The sequence below is a fragment of the Patagioenas fasciata genome, chromosome 3 (genome assembly GCF_037038585.1).
Source record: "Patagioenas fasciata isolate bPatFas1 chromosome 3, bPatFas1.hap1, whole genome shotgun sequence".
Taxonomy (NCBI): domain Eukaryota; kingdom Metazoa; phylum Chordata; class Aves; order Columbiformes; family Columbidae; genus Patagioenas; species Patagioenas fasciata.
In genome coordinates this window covers 114905355-114925389 of record NC_092522.1, presented here as the reverse complement: position 1 = coordinate 114925389, position 20035 = coordinate 114905355, and the positions used below count along the sequence as shown (strand labels likewise).

Here is a 20035-nt window from a genome sequence, read left to right as displayed (position 1 = left end):
TGCAGCACATAAACTCTTAACCTGTTGGTAGTATATTCACTTTCAATGTTAAATATTTTTATGGTGAATGATACCTGTTGTCCTTCCATAAATAACACACATCACTACCTCCATCTTCTTTCTGATTAGATCAGTAACTCCCTTTTAGGAACTGGATATTTTAAAAGGTGACACTCATTAAATGGTAGCAATTCAAAGCTGTCATTAGCTTAGTCTGGATTGGAATTAATGACCTGGAGATTAAGTGTTAGTATCACATTAACAATATGCTGAATATTCCAGTTTCCTGTATTTTTCAAGTGTTATCATAATAAGAAAAAGGAGGTTCAAAAATAATATGACAGTAAAAACTATGAATTGAGCTGATCTTCTTTAAACTATTAATAGTTTGCATTGTATCATTTTGGAGTTTTAGTACTAATTTAGAGTCTATAACTCTAGTTACATTTCTTCAGGTATATATTACCTTGTTCAAATCTACATTGGATTTCACTTTATATCCTCATCATCTGGCATTCTGGCATCCTTTACCACTTCTTGAAATCAGTGTTAGATTTGACAAACATGATTTACAGTTTACTGACTTGTTACCTCATAACTTACTCCTTTCATATAAATTTTGAATACTCAGAATAGTATAAGCTCCAGTTTGCATCTCTGGGAAGGATCCTGTGGGTAGTGTGCTCTTGGTTGTCCAGAAACTACCTTTATTCCAATCCTTTTATTTTTCTTCCTGTATCCAACACGAGCTTGATTTTCTTGAAAAACCAAGTAGTTCATATTAGTTGGGTCATCTTCGTTAGCATGCCTTTTGCCTCTCTGATAGATGATAAAAATAAATGAATGAGGTACAACTTCCACGGCTAAAAGCATGATGACTATTCAGTGTGTTGTATTTATCTATGTCCATCTAATTCCATTATTTTATATATATATATATATATATATATATCTCTATATATTTTTTTTTTTTACGACTCTACCGTGTGTGAAAGCTGGATTTACAGATTTGTGATTCCCAGAATCGTAACGCTTTTTACATCTACCCACTTCTGTTCCTTTGACTATACTCCACAGCGTTGTGTTTGAATTCCTGTAGAACTCTACTTGAGTGAAAACCTTTGGGTTCTGACAATTTGTTACCTTTCAGTTTATAAATCTGCCCTGAAAGTTCTTTTGCTGATCCTTTAGTTTATTGTCTTACTTTCATTCCTGGTAGAGTGAGGTAACCCTTCTGGCTAGCTCTCTAACAAGCTTTCTTTTCTCTCTAATAAATGCTAATACAGAAAATTCTATAAGTTTTTCTACAATTGCATCATCATCCTTAAGTGGTTTGCTTTATATCTCAGTCATTTGTCAGCTTCACCTCCTTTCTGAGATATTTTCTGATTCTGCTGTGATAGAAAGGGTTTTCGTTATTATTTTCTATAATTTAAGTCAGCTGAATGCAATAAAATAACATCTTCATACCTATTTTTACAATATATGGATATTCCATTTCTTCTTTTGCCTTTTTGCCCTTTCTCTGACTTGTTGCATGAATAATTATGTTCTGCTGGGGGAAGGGAGGGTTTTTATCATCTTACTAATGTGGAAGAGGTGATGTGAGTTGTTATAGTGCTCCAACATAATTGCTTATTTTTGTCTGCTTCAGAAATTCCACTGTTTGAGGTGTTTATTATATTTCCCTTAGGAAATGAACTTTGGGTTTCCAAATCAGTGGTCATGGAGCAAGCATCTTCATGGCAAAAACCATAATCACAGTGGGTATTTCTGTGTATGTGCTGAAAAAGGAAGAAACAAGGGGAAGTGAGATCTTGTCACATTTTGAAGTTGATCCTCCGGTTCTGATTGTGATAGGTTATTCTGCATGATTGGAAGGATTCTTTTGCCAGTTTAATAATATGCAAATAACTTATTACCAGAGCTCTGTTCACATACTTTTAATAAGTCAGGTCATGTCTTGACACATAAAAACATTGAATGCTGATCGTGTATATGAAATAAGGACTTTCTGTCATAGCTATGAACATTTTATTATTGAATTTCTTATAATTTCTGATAGGCTTTATCAACATTTTCTCTCATGGCAGTGGGGTTACTGCTCCAATACAGTTGTTTATGCATATACCCGACCTGATCGTCCAGAATACTGTGTAATCTTTTGGGACACAAAAAACAACGAGAAGTATGTGAAATATGTCAAGAGCTTGATTTCCATAACAACTTGTGGAGACTTCTGTGTATTAGCAACTAAAGCAGATGAAAATCAACCTCAGGTAAAGTGTTTCATTTTTCACTGGAAATGCTCAGTGCTTTATAGCCAGAATAGGATGAAATGTAAAATTCTGAATCTGTCTCAGAGTGTGTCATTCAGTTGTCATTTGACAGACTGGCACTTGAATGGGCTCAGTGTTTAAAAACAAGGAACCCCAACAAACAACAAAGTAATAGCAAAAATGTGCAGAACTGATTAACTGCCTCTATATTTTAGCTTCTTGTAGCCATTAGTAACTTACTGAAAACCGCAGACTTCAAGATTAATGTTTCTTCAGAAATATTTAGAACAGTTTTTCAAAGAAAAGGTGAAAGCAGGAAAGCATCATAATAAGAAATATTTAATCAGCCAGAAGTGGAAAAAAGAGGAACTTTTTAGGTGATATAAATCACACATTACTACAAACTGCTCTGTTTGTTTGTTTATTTACCTATTTTAAATGTAATGAAAATTATAAAATTATCCTTTGGATAATTTCTGTTTGGTTAGCCTGATGCTAACTAACTGTTACACAGTTTTTTTTACTGTGTTCATCTCTGAATTATTTTCTGTATCACTTGTATATTGCTTACCAAGGAGGAGAATGAGACGGAGCCAATTGGTGCAACGGTAAAAAAAAATGCTTTAATACTGCTTTTTAGATTGTGCAATAAATGGTGTACTGTCACATGGAGTGAAAATATGGCATACATGGCCAACCATTTGGTGAAATTGAGTGCAATAAAGTGAGGTTTTTCTGGGATGTATTCTTAAAGTAGGAAACAAGCAGTAGAGGGACTTCAGTGTAACTTTCTTTATCATAAATAAGACATTTAATTTTAGCATCTGAAAATTACAGATAATAAGCATCTTTCAGTTCTTTCTAAATGGCTCTGGTGTGATTATTAACGCTGTGAGGGGTCAGCTTTTAGGAAATGAAGTGAACAAGCTTATCCTTTGGGTAGCAGTTCATTAGAGTTGCTTTCTAAAAAGCAGGTTTGTTTCACAATAGATTTTGGTTATTAGAATTGTGATTTCAAGATGGCAGAATGCACAGCAATGGCTGCTGGGGCAAAAAAAGACTTAATTTCATCAGGAACTGTTTAAAGGTTCTGCAAGTGGATGGGAGTGTCAGTAAGTTACTAAGAACTTGCTGCTGATGCCCATAGCAAGGCCTGAGCTTTCTGCTTTGATCCACTCATGCGATGTAAACTCCCTTGTCCTGGCTCATGCAGCCTCTTGCTTGGTCACTGTTACTCCATCACCCTGTGACAGTCCCTGAGGTACTGACTTAGACTCTCAGAAATAAGTAAAAAGGGCCTGAAAGAGAAAGTGATTAAAGAGTGAATGTTGGGGTAATTTACCAGAGAAGAATTGATATAAACAAAATGGAAACAAACAGTAAATAGTTTAAAAAACCAGCTGTGGTTTCCTGCAGACGTGGAGGCTCAATGTATTTTTTGGAAAAGAGGAATTTGAGAATGCTGGTGGAAAGTTTAACTCATGAACAAAAAAATAAACTGTTTTTGAGAAGTGTTTGTTGGTGGCAGAACCAGAAAAATAAATTATTTAATTAAAATAAATCCTTGTTCAGATTGTTTTATTTGAAGGAATTAAGTTCATACAGTAGCTGAAAACCTAAATTCTGCCATTCTCATGTGATTAATAAACTGTCAGTCTGTCAGTTTGAAGGGTTAAGCTGTATAGTTGCTGTAGTCTGCTACCACAATTACATTAATTGTTCAGGACTGAAAGAGCTGTGAAAAACTAATCATCTTCCATTTCCTGGAGAGTCAGAATAACAGCTCTTAGGTGATAAAAGTTTTGGCAGCCCTGTATTTTATTGTATTTTTTAAAATCTAAAGACTTTACGGTACAATTTGCTAGTTCATTTCCACACTTCTCATTCAAGACTTTCTTATGTTCTCGTGCAGTCATCATAAAGCTATCTAATCCTTGTTTTATGTCTAAAAAAAAATTTCATCAGCAAGCATTCAATTAAATAAATTCGTCATGAAGCATTGGTGTCTAGGTCAGTTCTTGTTTATTTGCCTCTTTCTGAGATTAACCGACCAATCTGAGGTATCTGTGCTACCAGAGCCTTCCCTAGCAGGATTACAAGATGGGCAAAACTAATGAAAGTCATCAATTTTGTAGTATCTGTGATGGGGGAGGGATGTAGTCTTATTTACAGTTCTCATGTTGTAGCCCTCTTGAATGTTCAAGGAGAAGAAGGAGAAAAAGGGTCCTAACCTGTGGGAGCTACCAAGGCGATCTAATGCAGTTTATTAGATTATCCTTTGCCTGAGCAGCTTGGACAGAGTTGGGTCACTGAGAAGTTGCTGGTATATCCTGCCATTAAATAATTGTAGTAAAGTGTGAGCCCCACAGACCAGGGGTGAGACACTGGCTGTGTTGCCCACATGTTACCTGTGGACCCGGCTGGTGGTACCTCCTGTATATTTTTTTTTTTGTCTGATAGATTTGCTCCTTCACTGAAAACAGCTGGTCATTTTCCTGTTCTGTGTTTGTTTATAGTGCTAATTGCCAAATGTCTCATTACTTTCATGCTTACGCTGCTTTATATTTATTGCAGTCACGGTCTCTGTTTTCTGTTGCTGATCAGCATTAGATTGTGTGAAATGTGGGTTATGAGATATGTGTTCATAGAAAACCTTATACAGCTTACTAATTTTCAAAAAATGTGGTAGTAATGACACTTGCTTTTATTTCCATACAGTATGCGCTGGTTCTCTGCAATTCTATTGGCACTCCCTTGGACTCAAAATATGTTGATATTGGTAAGCAACTTGCAGTAGTCTTATCTGTTTGTTGTTTATTTTTCCTAGACTTTATAATGAATTTCTTACGCAAGTCTGTTCAATGAAACAAACACTGTCTGGTAAGACCCCTTGCATCCAAATGTCATGACCTTCCTTTCTATATGTGGGTGTAATTATGACTTTATATTGGCTTGTCACTTCTACTTGGGCTCTCACTAAATGTAATAAACATGTAATCAGGGGTTCCCATGTTATGAACTGTAATTTGTGTTGGTAAGATAGAAATGATGAGGAAAGTAAGATGAAGAACTGTAATATAAGGAAGTAATAACAATTCACAGAATAATAGAAGTAGAGAGAAAAAAAAAAGAATAGAAATAGTTGAGATCATAGAGGTTATTTTCCTCAACCAGTGCTACTAAACAGTTTCATCATATATTAAATAAGTTTATTAGTGTCATTTTCTAGCATTGTTCAGTTTTTCAGTGATAACAGGAGGAAATCAGCGGTGAGTCAAATATATATTGTGAAATTCATGCCCTATATTGTAGATCATAATGAAAATGAAGAGTATCCAGCTCTGATGAATGAGTTTGACTTGTTTGTCCTGTGGAATGCGTATAAAGTATGGTTGGTACTTCTTATTCTCATAATTTCTGTTTGTTAACTTGATGCCCTCTTGCCACCTTTTACAATAGGGGTGACGCCTCAGAATCTTAAGGAATAAATTGCCCAGGAAATTCAATACCAATAATTTTACAATTCATAGAGGGGAAAAAAACCAAACCAAACAACAACTAAAACAACAACTAAAAACCCCAAAACTGAGGACTGAATGTAGTGGGTGAATGATGTGGTGGGTGGTAGTGGTGTGGGTGGAGTGTCTGTTGTGTCCCCCCTGTCCCATCCTCCCTCCTGATCAGATGACTACACTGCATGTGCCTACTGGTCTCCTGGACTTACATGACAGGTGGGATTGAGGCAGTGGGAGGAGGATTCAGGGTATTACAGGGAGCAGCTCATCTCATTTCTACAGCTGACATCTAAAATAAGTTCAGTGAATCATTCCTGAAGGGGTCTTTTTGCTCTCCATTGGGTACAAGCAAGCCCAGGGCAACCAGCTCGTCTCTGTCAGATATGTCTAAAATTAGGTGAGACGAATCCCACTCAAACAGTCAAAATTAACTGTGCATGTACACTTCTAAGTCTGTATTTAAACTCTACTATTTTTCTAGTGTTTATGTGAGCTTCTGAAATCTAGTTGGGATAGTTTCATTTATTTACATTATAAACAGAGGTATAAGTTTCTTTATTATTCCCCCATTACAACCTGTCTCCTACACCTGTCTGTACAAAAGAAAATAATCTTCTCCAGTGACTGAAAATAGGTCATAGAATGTCATCCTCGGTTGGAAAGGACCCACAAGGATCATGGAGTCCAACTCCTGTCCCTGCACATGACAATCCCACAGTTCACACCATGTGTCTGAGGACATTGTCCAGCCTCTTCTTGAACACTGCCAGGCTTGGGGCTGTGACACCTCCCTGGGGAGCCTGTTCAGTGTCCAGCACCCTCTGGTTGAAGAACCTTTTCCTAATGCCCAACCTAAACCTCCCCTGGCCCATCTTCCTGACATTTCCTCCGGTTCTGTCACTGGTCACCAGAGAGAAGAGATCAGTGCGTGCCCCTCCTCCTCCCCTTGTGAAGAAGCTGTAGACCACAATGAGGTCTCCCCTCAGTCTCCTTTTCTCCAGGCTGAACAAACCAGGTGACTTTTGCCGTTCCTTATATGGCTTCCTCTCCAAACCCTTCACCAACTTCATAGCTCAGTTAAAGAGAAATGCTATTTAATTGAAAAATGCTGTTGTTGTTCCAACTGTATTTGAATTGTGCTGAAGAAATGAAACAATCTGGAAAAAGCTTCTCTTTGGTTTAACTAAGCTTTCTGCAGTCTGCTTCTGTTCACTCCAGTGTCAGAGGACCAGTTCAGTGCACAGATATACAGTGCTCTTCCCTAGTGTCAGTTCATCTGTGAAAATCCTTCAGCCTCATAGATGGGCAAATACTTGAGGTTAGGAATATTTGCATTTTTCAGAGAATCACAGAATGTTAGGGATTGGAAGGGACCTCAAAAGCTCATCCAGTCCAATCCCCCTGCCGGAGCAGGAACACCCAGATGAGGTTACACAGGAAGGTGTCCAGGTGGGTTTTGAATGTCTCCAGAAAAGGAGACTCCACAACCTCCCTGGGCAGCCTGTTCCAGTGTTCTGTTACCCTTACCGAGAAGAAGCTTCTCAAATTTAAGTGGAACCTCTTGTATTCCAGTTTGTACCCATTACCCCTTGTCTTAGCATTGGCTGTCACCAAGAAGAGCCTGGATCCATCCTTGTGACACTCACCCTTTATATATTTATAGACATTAATAAGGTCACTCCTCAGTCTCCTCCAAGCTAAAGAGACCCAGCTCTCTCAGCCTTTCCTCATAAGGGAGATGCTCCACTCCCTTAATCATCTTTGTTGCCCTACGCTGGACTCCCGCCAGCAGTTCCCTGTCCTTCTGGAACTGAGGGGCCCAGAACTGGACACAATATTCCAGGTGTGGTCTCACCAGGGCAGAGGAGGGGAAGGAGAACCTCTCTCCACCTACTAATCACCCCCCTTCTAATACACCCGAGGATGCCATTGGCCTTCCTGGCCACAAGGACCCAGTGCTGGCTCATGGTCATCCTGCTGTCCATTAGGACTCCCAGGTCCCTTTCCCCTACGCTGCTCTCTAATAGGTCATTCTCCAACTTATACTGGAGTCCTGAAAAACTTCTGTAGTTTCAGTAGTTCAAACATAACAAGCAAGACTTTTATTGCTGTATAGTGAACACAAGCAAAGATTCAACCTTTATTTTTTACTACATGCATCCTGTAAGGCTCCTTTAAAGTTAGCCCGCCAAACTTACAGAAGGGATTGAAGGTGGAAGTGAAAGCCTGTAAATGCAACATTTTTGGAACACATTGTGCTGGTTTTATCATAGTTGCTTTCCTTTGAAGATATGTTTCTGTAGAACGACTTGAAATATTTATAATGTAAGGTGAATTTGTGTGATGTGTAGACATTTGTACACATTCAAGGTCTTAATGTACAGTACATCATGCTGTTTATCACAGCTGGAGCTTCTTTGCAGTAGGACATATAATTGTCTCAGTTTGACAGGGTGCTGAACCCAAGCAGCTGGCTGGCTGTGCTGAGGTCATACCAGAGAAGGCCTTGTAAAACCTTAAAGTCAAAAGACTTTTCTGTAAGATCTTTTAAGTTTCCAGTTGGTGCATAATTTCTGACAAAATCATTATCCTTTTGTCCTGTTTATAAATGAAAAAAATAGCTTTAAATCAATTTTCAGGTGAGAGTATTCATTAATAGTTTAAGATATAAGCAGTACAAAAGTAAAATTAACATATCTTTTATTATAGATAATTTGAGGGGTGTTATTGACTTAGGAAAAACACATTATCTGTCTGTGAAATTCTTTTTCTTTTTCTTCTCTCTACCAAAACAAGTTTTTCAGGCTAAAGCGATAAATCATTTCATTGAGTTCTGTCCAGAAAATAAGTTCTTAGGTAGTTTTCCTTTTGAACTCTTGTTCTTGTTTGAGACTTCCAAGTGCCATCTTTCATAGTGGTTTAGAAATACTTAGATTGTTACTTTATTTGATTTTCATAAATACTTATGAAAAATGCCTTGTTATATAGTAGGATGTTTCTTAACGGACCATTTGGTATCAGTGTGCTCCTACCTGTTCTTAAGTGAGTGCTTTTGACTGGCATGAGTCTAAACTGTACTTTTTGATTGCCCGTAATCACTGCAAATTGAACACACAATATCTTTGGTTTTTAGGAGACTGCACCTTATTGGAATAGCAATCACCTGGCGTTCTACTGAGCACAAAGATTTTATTCCTTGAGATTTTGGTGCCCTGCAGGTCTCTAGGGCTTTGACCTAATAGGAAATAAATAGTGAAGAAAAAAGATGACTATTCCAAGGGGTGCTAAGTACCTGACAAAGTATTTGAATAATACTTCTAAGAATGTGTGTTAAGGCACCATTTGTACAAATTGTCAATTTATAAAATCCATCACTTCAACTTTCTTCAAACATTGATGGCTGGTTACACTTTAAAGCTCTTCCTCATGTTGCTCTTTACTTTGTCCAAGGGCATTTTTCTTCCCATGCCTTGTTTTTAGGGACCTTCACAACAGCTAGTGTTTGCTAACTCATAAATTAGTCTTTTCTCTGCTATCTAGTATTATTACATTCCATCCTGCTAAGGTACAAAAATTAACCATCACAGTTTCTTCTGTGCTTGTTTCACAGGCTTTCTGTCAAAGTCCTCTCATGAATAACTAAATATAAACTACAGAAGGTTAAATATCTTGTTATATAATATCTTTTTAATGGAAACACAGCAGATGGTACCTGCTAAGAAAATGTCACGCAGGCTGGGTTACATCATCTTCTTACATGCGTTTAGGAGCACTGACACGGTGAAATGTTGAGTTATCGTTCACATGTGTGTTGGTGAAATGACCACAACAGCCTGGTCAACATACAGGTGAATTAAAGGCAGAGCACTGGGGTCATGCCCAGTTGTCTCACCTCCTCCTGGAGGCCTTAACAAGGGTGACTGAACCACATGTGAAACAGCACTTGAATTGCTGTTAAAGTTGGTCATTTTAAAGTAAGCTATAACTGGTTTTTAGTATTTCTTGATATTTTGTAAACTGTGGTCATTCATGAGTTGTCCCATGTCCAGTTCAGTTGTCCCTGCTGCTGTCTGTTGTTTTCTTCTATTTATGAGCTAACACTTCTAGAAACATTTGGATCAAGCTCTAAAATCAGGTAGATGTTATTGATCAGACTAAGTTGGTCCCAGTTTCTCAGGAACAGCCTGTAACAGGCTTATATGGAAACAACAGTTTAGTTTTGTGTCTGTCAGATTGCTTCCTTTCCATCAGATTTAGGTGGCATTACTTGTCTCTTGTGTTTGTGTATCCTATTTCATACACTGGAAAGTATCTCAGTTTTGTCAAGCAGTGAAGTCATGTAGTCATGCAGTAAGTTTGGTTTCCATCTATTATTTTTAAAAGATGATTAGACATGAAAGCAGGTGTTGTCTAACTGCTTTGAAGTGAGATGGAGAGAGTGTGAATGAAATACAGACATTGCAGAAGGTTATTTGAGTGTCTTGGATTTCTAAGAAATAAAGTTTCTCTCCTTCAGGGAGGAGGTTTTATGAAGGAACAGTGCAAAGAAAGGTGGTGAAAAGAGAAAGATGGGACAGAGAAAACTTAAAGGGCAGTTATTTCACATGTTGGCATTGTTTAGATGGGATAGTGCATTCAATCCTTTTCAGTATTTGATCACTGAAAAGTAAGGCACCTGTTTAAATGTTTTTCATACATGTTTTCAAGGTCTGGAAATGAAGTATGAAGACATTAGTACTGAAGTTAGCTATCTGCAAAATCAGTGGAGATGGCTAGACAATCTAAGAAGTCCAGCTTTAGCACAGAAAACTGCCATGCACTGGAAATGCTGAGTAGAGAGGTGTTCAAATCTCTTCCCTCCTTCTGACTGAAGGCACTTGCTTTTCTGTCTGCTTCATAGTCATAGCATGAATTCTTTGAAGGGCACTGGTGCCCAAGTGAGCAGCACTTGCTGCTAAAATCAAGGCCATGGTACAAGATGATAATACTTCCCTACACTAAAGAAACTGGGTAGTTAAATCAGCTGTCTAGAAAAGGATTCTAGATCTTGCTGAGCCTGAAGGAATTGAAATGAGCATCTTTCCTTTTGCAGGAAAGGAGAAATCTCCTCCTTCTCTGCTTCAGCAACAGCCCAGACTTGGAGTGGCTGGGGCATCCTCTCCTTGTATTGCAGCTGTGCTGCTACGTATAGCTTTAGGAGCGGAGTGTAGCCCAATGATTAAGGTTCTGAGGTGAGAAGGGGGAATGGAATAGAATAGAATAGAATAGAATAGAATAGAATAGAATAGAATAGAATAGAATAGAATAGAATAGAATAGAATAGAATAGAATAGAATAGAATATTTCAAGTGGAAGTGACCTACAAAAATCATCTAGTCCTGCTGCCTGACCGTTCCAGTGCTGACCGAAAGTTAAAACATGTTACTAAGGGCATTCTCTAAATGCCTGTTAAACACTGACAGGCTAAGGGCATCAGCCACCTCTCTAGGAAGCTTGTTCAGTTGGTTGACCATCCTCTCTTTGAAGAAATGCTTCCTAATGTCCAATCTAGGCTTGGAGTTTATTTTTTTTTCCCACAGGTTTTTCTGCTAGTATTTTTTGTTGTGTGTGTGTTTGTTTGTTTCATGCCTGTCTACTATAAAACGCTAAAACAATTCTAGAAAAAAGTCCTGCTTTCATGCAATTGTTTAAGCTATATAAGCAATTTTGTAAAAACGTCGTTTCCCACATAGATAGTGCTCTTCCAGATATGTTTTTGAATGGATCTGATCCTGGTGATTATGTCTGTGTGCTGTGTGTCCATCTCCCTGCAACTTCATATTTGGCTTTAATCTAATCATCGTGCAGCCTGCTGTTGCTAAGAAGGGACGGCCCTGCTCTCTGTGCTGGCTTGCTCATTCCTGCCCTCTCCAACATTTGTGATTTTTTCTTTAATCCAACTTAAACTAATCTTTTCTTTATTTAATTTTGAGGTCAGTTAGATGAATGGACTGATATAAACTATTTTTTGGTCAAGTTAGTGCTAGAACTGATATAGAGGAAGTGGCCGGAAAATGTATCAGCACTTGGTATATGGGATTTTTTGACAGCTACAATCAGTTTAAGTCTTAGGCATGTTCATAAAATGCCTAATTGATTCTGTTCCTCTGGATAAAGCATAGATGTGTTGCCCATCTTTTTTTGATAACGTAAGAGCTTAGGTGAACATCCTTTCTTCCCAGATCAGGGTAATTTGAGGTGTGCACCAAAGAGTAAGTTTGGGCTCCATGAAAGCCATAGGTCAAATGGGGAGTCACCTGGTGAGTCTGAGGAATGCCCATGGCTTTCAGATGTGGGCTTGGTTTAGCGTTGTCTTGGAGTAAAGTGTTTAAACGTTGACTTAGCTGAGTCCAAATATAAGGCTTAGTACTAGAATTTTGTGATTTGAGCAAGAGGAAACCTTTTTCTCTCACAGATCAGGAGATCATAATGTTTCATTTTTAAAGGATAAAAACATTGATTATTCTGGCAGGTACATCTGTGAGGTAATACAACAACAGAGCAAATACATGAAATTTATTAATGCTGTTAATAAAACAGAGAAGACTGCATCCCTCAGTTGCATGTGAGTCATTATTGAAATGAATGTTTTGTAACTCTATGAAATACACTGAATTGCATAGAATGTGAACAACTGTCCTGCTCATTTATTAAGCATCATCACTAAGCCTTTTTATCCAGTATTTACATATATACTAAAAAGTATTCTAGAGCCATCAGGTAGCTTATATAATCCTCTTGGTTTTGAAGAAATAAAATACATTCAACCAGACTTCCCCCATCTGTCTCTTGTAGCACTGCTCTTCTTTATGGCAGGCTCATAGCTCCCCCCAGAGTTCTGTTCTGTGCTAAGATACAGAAAAATTGAGAATCACTCTAAAGGATCAGATTTTGTGTTCACAGTGTGTTAATCTGTATGACTTAGTGTTTCACTAGCAGACTGGCCTACACAATTCTTCTGAGTATGCCTGTTTTGTCTGGTGGCATACTGATTTACTTGTAGAATTTGGAGACATTGGGGGATTCACTTAACAGGTTTCTACATTTTTCTATGCCTTTTTATATGCATTCAGTGGTTTTCAGAAAGATGAAACAAAGGATTGTAAAAGGAGAAAAAAAGAGAGCCACAATACAGTAAAGGCACTATATTATAAAGAATGATCTAGTGGTTTGAGTGCAAATATACATATATATTTTTTTCTTTCTTCACCAAACGTTAACAGCAGGAATAAGATACTCAAATTATTCACGTATTCTAAATGGGTTTACGCCTAAAGGAAAGAAAATGCCCTGCTTTCCTAACCCTATGATCTTTGGATACAATAAAGACTAAGGGCACACTTTGCTAAATATTTAATTTGCCACCATGCAGATAAAGAATTGTTATATGACCCATCTATTGACTAAGATATGAACAGCATTTCTAGGTCTTGTCTAACTCAAAATTTAGCTGTTTTTAAGTGGTGCAAAGAATCTCTTCTAGATTGTCAACTTCTGTGTAGTCATCCTTGTATTTTATATTTGAATAATTACAAATATATCAGGTATGGAGGTGTTTTATAGATCTTATTAGAGATTTGAGATGTTCTTGAACTGGTCATTAACCTGAAAATTCTTCTATGTGTATTTGATGTCTTCTGCATTAGAACATCCAGGTTTGTGGAAATAATAGTGAGAAAAGTGTTAATTTTTGAATCAGAAGTTGTAAAGAATTTTTCTCTTCTTCTCAACAAGGCTACAAGGCCTCAGTGAAATTTCTGAGCAATTAATGAAAACTGCTGCTAGGTTGTGTGAGGTGTTTTGTTTTGTTTTCCTTTTAACCTATGGAGATACGGTTTCATCCATCTGGGAGAAAGTTTACAAATTAGCATCTAGTCCATTACTTTCTGCACTAATTTTACGACCATTTGGGTTTCATAACAGGGCCCTTGTTTGTCACAATGACCAAAACGCATGTGATAGCAGCTTCAAAAGGAGCATTTTACATCTGGCAATATCGTGTGGTCAAGAAGCTCACAGCAATGGAAATTAATCAAGTAGCACGGACCAGAAAAGAAGGCAGGGAAAGGTTTGTCTTCAGGCTTTGTAATTTTTCTCCCTTTGTGTTGATATAATTGATAAAGATGAATTCTCCCATACCTAAAATATGAACTCCTGTCTTCTCAGTTTTCTACTCTGATATGTTGACTTGCAGGCCTGTAAGATTAAATACTATAGAATAGCTTTTCATAATAAATGTTTGTTATCCAAATCTCTTAGACTTTTTGGATTAGTTCCTGTTCAGTGTCTCCATTTGCTCTCTGCATCCTTCCTTTACAGAGCTCTGTGTCTTGATGCTTTTATTCCTCTTCCATGCTCTCAGTTTCTAGACAAGTAGATTCCCTCCGATAACTTCAACTGCTTCTTGTGTGTCAGTAAAGACATAGTTGTCCATCCAGCTGGGTCTTCTCTAAATACGCTTGTGTCTGATTGTATTTTTAACATCTAATCCTGTATGGACTTTTATCCTCTAAAACGAAACAAGCCAAAGTCAACATCATCTTGCCTCCAAAATATTTCCTTTCTAAGTGGTAATTAGTGGCATTAACTTTTCTGTCACCTCCATGAGCTCACAACTTTATTATGATTTTTGTGTTCTTTTGTGTTTCCTTCCATAGAGGCACTATGGCATTTTCTTCTATAAATCTACCATCTCCTGTCACTATATATCCATAAGAATGAGTAATTATTTGTACACGGTGTAAATAACTTACATTGTTCTAGTACCTGAACATCCTAGCCTTGGACAAGATTGTAAATTTGGTAAAAATACTGAAAAAGTAAGTAGTTGTAATTCAGCATTAGCCATGATGTTTAGCCTTCTAAAATCTTTCCTATTGCTACTTTTTAAGGCAAAAGAGAAGTTATAATGAAGCATCAAATCCAGTAATACATACGTTTTGTGGATATGAAAGTGAAGCTCCTCAGAAGTTTGGAGAAGAACCTGAGGAAATATGGAAATAGATGTTTGAAAAGAGACAATTGGTGTGGTTGGTGGTTTGCAGGAACTTCCTGTTGCAGAATGAAAGTTTATAAATTATATAGGAATAGACCATCAGGGGCTGTGAAAGTGAGAGCAAGTACCATAACTTTATATCAATACAATGCAGGGTTATCAAAGTGGCTACTGCTGGAACCTAAGAACAGACATGGCTTTTAGTCTCTTTTATTCTCTTTACCAGTTGCTATGGTTTCTTCTCCAAGGACTATGATATGCTATCAAAAATGTTCCTTTCTTTGGACTCACTTTGTCTTCTAACTTTCCCTTTCTATAGGATTTATCATGTTGATGACAACCCTTCAGGGTCTACAGATGGACACCTTGATTACAACAGAGCTATTGTAGTGAGTGATGTTTTTAACTAGTTTATTGTGGTGTCAATGGCAGCTTGAAAGAGAAATAGTTAGCATGACTTTATTTCTTTTCATAGATTTTCATTCATAGATGTAGTCAAACTTTCTTTTACTTCTATATTTTGTACATAAATGTTATTTTTCTTCTCTCTGGTTAGTGCATTTTTGCTGTGTCATTATGTATTACTGGAAATATACATCAAACTGTAAGGAACACAGTATTCTAGGGTCCAGTATGTAGACACCTTCTGTCCTCTTGTTGAAAAGCGGTGCCCCTTACTTCAACAAAGTGTAAGCTTGTTGAAACTCAGCGACCCTTATAATCTTTTCTAGTACTTCCAGGCTTTTTCACTTTATGTGTGTGTGTGCACACCCATGCTTGGTTTTGTACTCACCAATATACCTGAAATTAATTACAGGCCTCACGAGTCAGGGGTAGTTGCCACTTTGTGTTTTCTGTTAAACACCTGTTACATTTTGGGTTTCTTATTTTTCTGGAAGAGGGGCAGGAGAAGAAAGGAAACCGTTAATATTATTATTGTCATGATTGCCATAACAAGGGCTACCAGTGAACTGTTTTTATTTTCATGATTGCAAAAACAAAGGCCACTAATATCACAAACCATCAGTTTACTGTATGCTGACAAGGTTTGATAGCCCCTTTTCATATGGATAGCAACATTCTTGTATATTTAAATAAAATTTATGTCTTTAGCAGTACATTCTTTATGTGGCATTAAAACTGATATTGATATTGCTTGTATACTTTCAGGTAACAAGAGATCCAATTTGTGCAATAACAGCATCTGATAAGATACTGCTTGTGGTAAGTTACATGATGAACATAACTCCAGATTGCCTCTTGTGCTCGTAGGCAGGAGATTCTTCTGCAATGTGTTCATAAGCAGTCTTAATTTCAAAACATTTCTGAATTCAGGACTTATACAGATGAGATTTCTTTCTAGATATCTTCAAAGCTGACTTTAACAGGTTTTTCTGTTGACCTGGACTCTTTCTTTAGGAGAGCTAATTCACTAAGAGCTTACAGTTTGAGTACAGACTGGTTGCCTGAGTTAGTACTTTTACAGAGGGTTTGATAAAGTCCAGGTCAGGACTTTAATGCTGTAATCTGAGTTCTGGGAAGCCTCTTCTAGGCTCTATTTAAATGCACAAAGATTTACAATGTTTCTCTGTTTACATATTAATGGTATAATGTATGAAGACAGACAGTATCACATGTATGCAGTATGCTGTATACATACTAAAACATTTATGGCTTTTGCATATGTATTATGCACAAGATATTGTGTCGTGTCAAACAGCTCATGCTTTTTTTTTTTCTGATCTGAAAAGAGCGATCTCATTAGATGAACAGACATACAGGTGGGCTTTAAAACAAACTAACTGAGTAGAACAAAGATAGAAGAACACTGTTTCTTCATTTTATCCATCTTCCCAAGAAAGATCTTGATGTTTTCCCATTTTCCTACTCGAATGACTTTTTTTTTGGTTGGTTGGTTATATCCTTTGACTGGGTTTTACAAAATCAGTGAAAAAAGTGTGAAAAAATCAGAGAAAAAAGTGTGACAGGTAGTAGGTGACTATGGAATTCTGTTTGTGCTTGAAGAATAAGAGTGAGAAAATGAAATTAAGAGGATAATTAATCAGTGACTTTGATTAAAAGGAAGAGAGGGAAAGTAAATACCTTTGAGACTAGATCTGGATAAATGTGCTGAAGCTGAATGCATAGTACAGTGGTGAGGTTTTCTAACACTTCTGACCAAATCTGCTTTTCAGTTTCTAGAGTATACAGATGTGAAAATGTCAAAGATGAAAGGGGTTTTATGCTGAGGATCCCAGGGGTGGCTTTGAGAGGGGAAAAAAAAAAAGAAGAAAAAAGAAGAAAGTTTGGACTACCTTAAAGTTTAATATGGATTCATTTCCAGCATAAGGGTTAAACAGTAGGTAAAATAAGCTGGGTATATTTTTCAGGCTACAGAAACACTATGAGAAGATAGCGGCACCGCTAATTTTGATCTGGGATGTCAAACTCATTTTAGACTGTTGCCCTGGTGGTGTCTTGACAGGGGGCATGGGTGTGTCATTTGGCAAAATAAAGATAAACCACCTTGCTACTTAACCGCATTTACTGTTACTCAATAATTTGAATAACCAGGATATTTTACATCCTTTACTTTTGAAGCTAGGTCAGGTCTTGAAGTAACTGGTGAGCATTCAGGCAGTGCTACATGAACCCAGCTGTACTGCTTTCAGACCCGAGCTGATACTGTCGTATGGCACTGTTTGGGTGGATTTACCAGTGTGGGACAAGAATCTTTTCATTCTCTGTAATGTAGACCATGCCCGAGGGTTCAGGGGGAATTGCTGGTCTCCTGAAACTGTTCTGTGGGCTGTATGTGGACTATGGCTTTTCATTTTTACATCCCTGATTTAAGCAGATCTGTAAATTGGAGCATCCTAAGAAAAGCGTCTTGTTTAAATAGCAGAATTTGGAACTTTTAAGGTAATGACATTCCCTCTCTCCACTTCTGCTCTGGCATTTATCCAAAAACTCTTTTGTCTAGGGTAGCATATAAATAAAGCCTTTTTAAAGAGTTTATTGATGGAAAGATTCTGTCAATAAGCACACATTGGTTTTCTCTAGGCAAGAGAATCTGGCACAATTCAGAAATACAGTCTTCCTAGCGTTGGTATCGTACAGAAGTACACCTTGAACTGTCGTGCATATCAGCTGTCTTTGAATTGCAACTCCAGGTAAGCTACAGATCTTATAATGAAGGTATCCGCTATCAAAATAAACCACTACACTTTGCGAAAATATAAATTCTATAAATTCTATGATTCTGTAATAATTATGTATTAATTTTACTTTAATAGTAAATATTTATTAATTGTTGTTATTAATGGTTGCTTAACTATTTATTTATTACTAATTAATTACATCTGGCTAGTCACCACATTGCTCTGAGACTGTGTTAGTTACTAACTAGTTAGTTAGCTGTCTTATGTTTTAAACTATTTAGGGTCTGTGTGAGAAGTTTAAAGAAACATATGCATGAAAATATCTTGGATTTATTAGATGAACCAAACATAAACTTCCTGTGATCATGACATGAAAATTACAGAATCACAGAATCAACTGGGTTGGAAAAGACCTCAGAGGTCATCAGGTCCAACCCTTGGTCCAACTCCAGTCCATTTACTAGATCATGGCACTAAGCGCCATGTCCAATCTCAATTTGAAAACCTCCAGGGACGGTGAGTCCACCACCTCCCTGGACAAGCCATTCCAATGCCTGACCACTCTCTCTATAAAGAATTTATTTCTAATATCCAGCCTAAATTTCCCCTGGCAGAGTTTAAGCCCATGCCCCCTTGTCCTATTGCTAACTGCCTGGGAGAAGAGACCAATCCCCACCTGGCTATAACTTCCCTTCAGGTAGTTATAGAGAGGGATGAGGTCACCTCTAAGCCTCCTCTTCTCCAGACTGAACAAGCCCAGCTCCCTCAGCCTCTCCCCATAGGTCTTGTGTTCAAGTCCCTTCACCAGTCTTGTTGCTCTTCTCTGGACCCACTCCAGCACTTCAATATCTTTCCTGAACTGAGGGGCCCAGAACAGAACACAATACTCCAGGTGTGACCTCACCAATGCAGAGGACAGGGGAAGGATCACTGCCCTTGTCCTGCTGACCACGCTATTTTTGATACAGGACAGGATACCATTGGCCTTCTTGGCCAAATTATGTCATAACCTGGAATTTTACATCTCTAAGACCTCCTTATCTTTCAGTGTCCTTCTAAAGCCTGGAAACTTTGTTCATCCCTTGTTAATTTACAAGCTGTAGCTGCTGGCAATGCTTCTTGCAAGACTGGTTTTCCTAAGCTTCAGCTGTGCCAACACTGAAGTTGCTTTCTACTTAACAGCTATTTTTTTGCAAGAGAGAGCACAAGAGTCTTGGCAGAAAAGGCAAAAATATACTGACTAAAGAGGACTCATAAGACAATTTTAATCACTTCAAAATAACTTTATAATTTCAAATAAAATTAATAATGTGTGTGTAGATTGCTCACCTTTTTGGGTATTGACCCAAAGTAGATTGCTTCACTTAAAAGGCAGTGTGATCTAGTCAGAGCCGTGTTAGTTTTGTTTTGAACCCAAGCTGTTTCCTTCCTAAATGACTTTGTGCTAGTGAAAAAGGCTCAGATCCCTAAGTGTTCTGAAGTTAATTTTCTAAATTGCTTTTAAAATTTTAATAGAGATTAAGGGTGTCTAAATACCTTTCAATATTTAGAATTGCTTTTAAAATGACATTGTCATAAATACAAGCTAGTATGATTCACTGAATACCTATGTAACTCGAAATTTCCAAATGTAACCCTTTAGAAATTGTATTTTTTCCCATATTGTAAGTGACTTCAAAGATTAATTGGATTATACTTCATGTTGTTGGGAAAAAAACCTAAACAATACCCTTTGTAGAAATACAAGAAATCCCATTTTAGAGATTAACAGTCTGCATCATCGCACTGTCTTTTTAATTTAAGAATCTCCTTCATTACCTAGTAAATAAGAAAAACAATTTTGTTCAGCTATTAATTTTAGGCTTTGTCAAGGGAAGTTTGGTGAAGGGCAGAACCTGCAATTTCCTCAAATGGATAGCTGAAGTACTAAGTGTCTTCAAAATGCTGGCTGAAAAATGGGCTTATTTCAGAACTTTGCAGGGCCAGATCAGATGAAAAACTTCTTTCTGTATCTGTGGTCTCTCTGCTGTGCAGATCCATGAAAAT

At 37.4% G+C, this 20035-nt stretch overlaps 1 protein-coding gene across 1 annotated transcript in view; it reads left to right on the top strand.

The window, feature by feature from the left end:
* The window catches only part of WDR35 (WD repeat domain 35), a 45162-nt gene that overhangs the window by 10445 nt on the left and 14682 nt on the right, over positions 1 to 20035 (top strand). The window contains exons 10-16 of the mRNA XM_071807285.1: positions 2094 to 2279; positions 2855 to 2887; positions 4998 to 5058; positions 13757 to 13901; positions 15148 to 15217; positions 15999 to 16052; positions 17892 to 18001. Of these exons, the coding sequence (XP_071663386.1) occupies positions 2094 to 2279; positions 2855 to 2887; positions 4998 to 5058; positions 13757 to 13901; positions 15148 to 15217; positions 15999 to 16052; positions 17892 to 18001 (659 nt within the window). The remainder of the gene's footprint in view (positions 1 to 2093; positions 2280 to 2854; positions 2888 to 4997; positions 5059 to 13756; positions 13902 to 15147; positions 15218 to 15998; positions 16053 to 17891; positions 18002 to 20035) is intronic.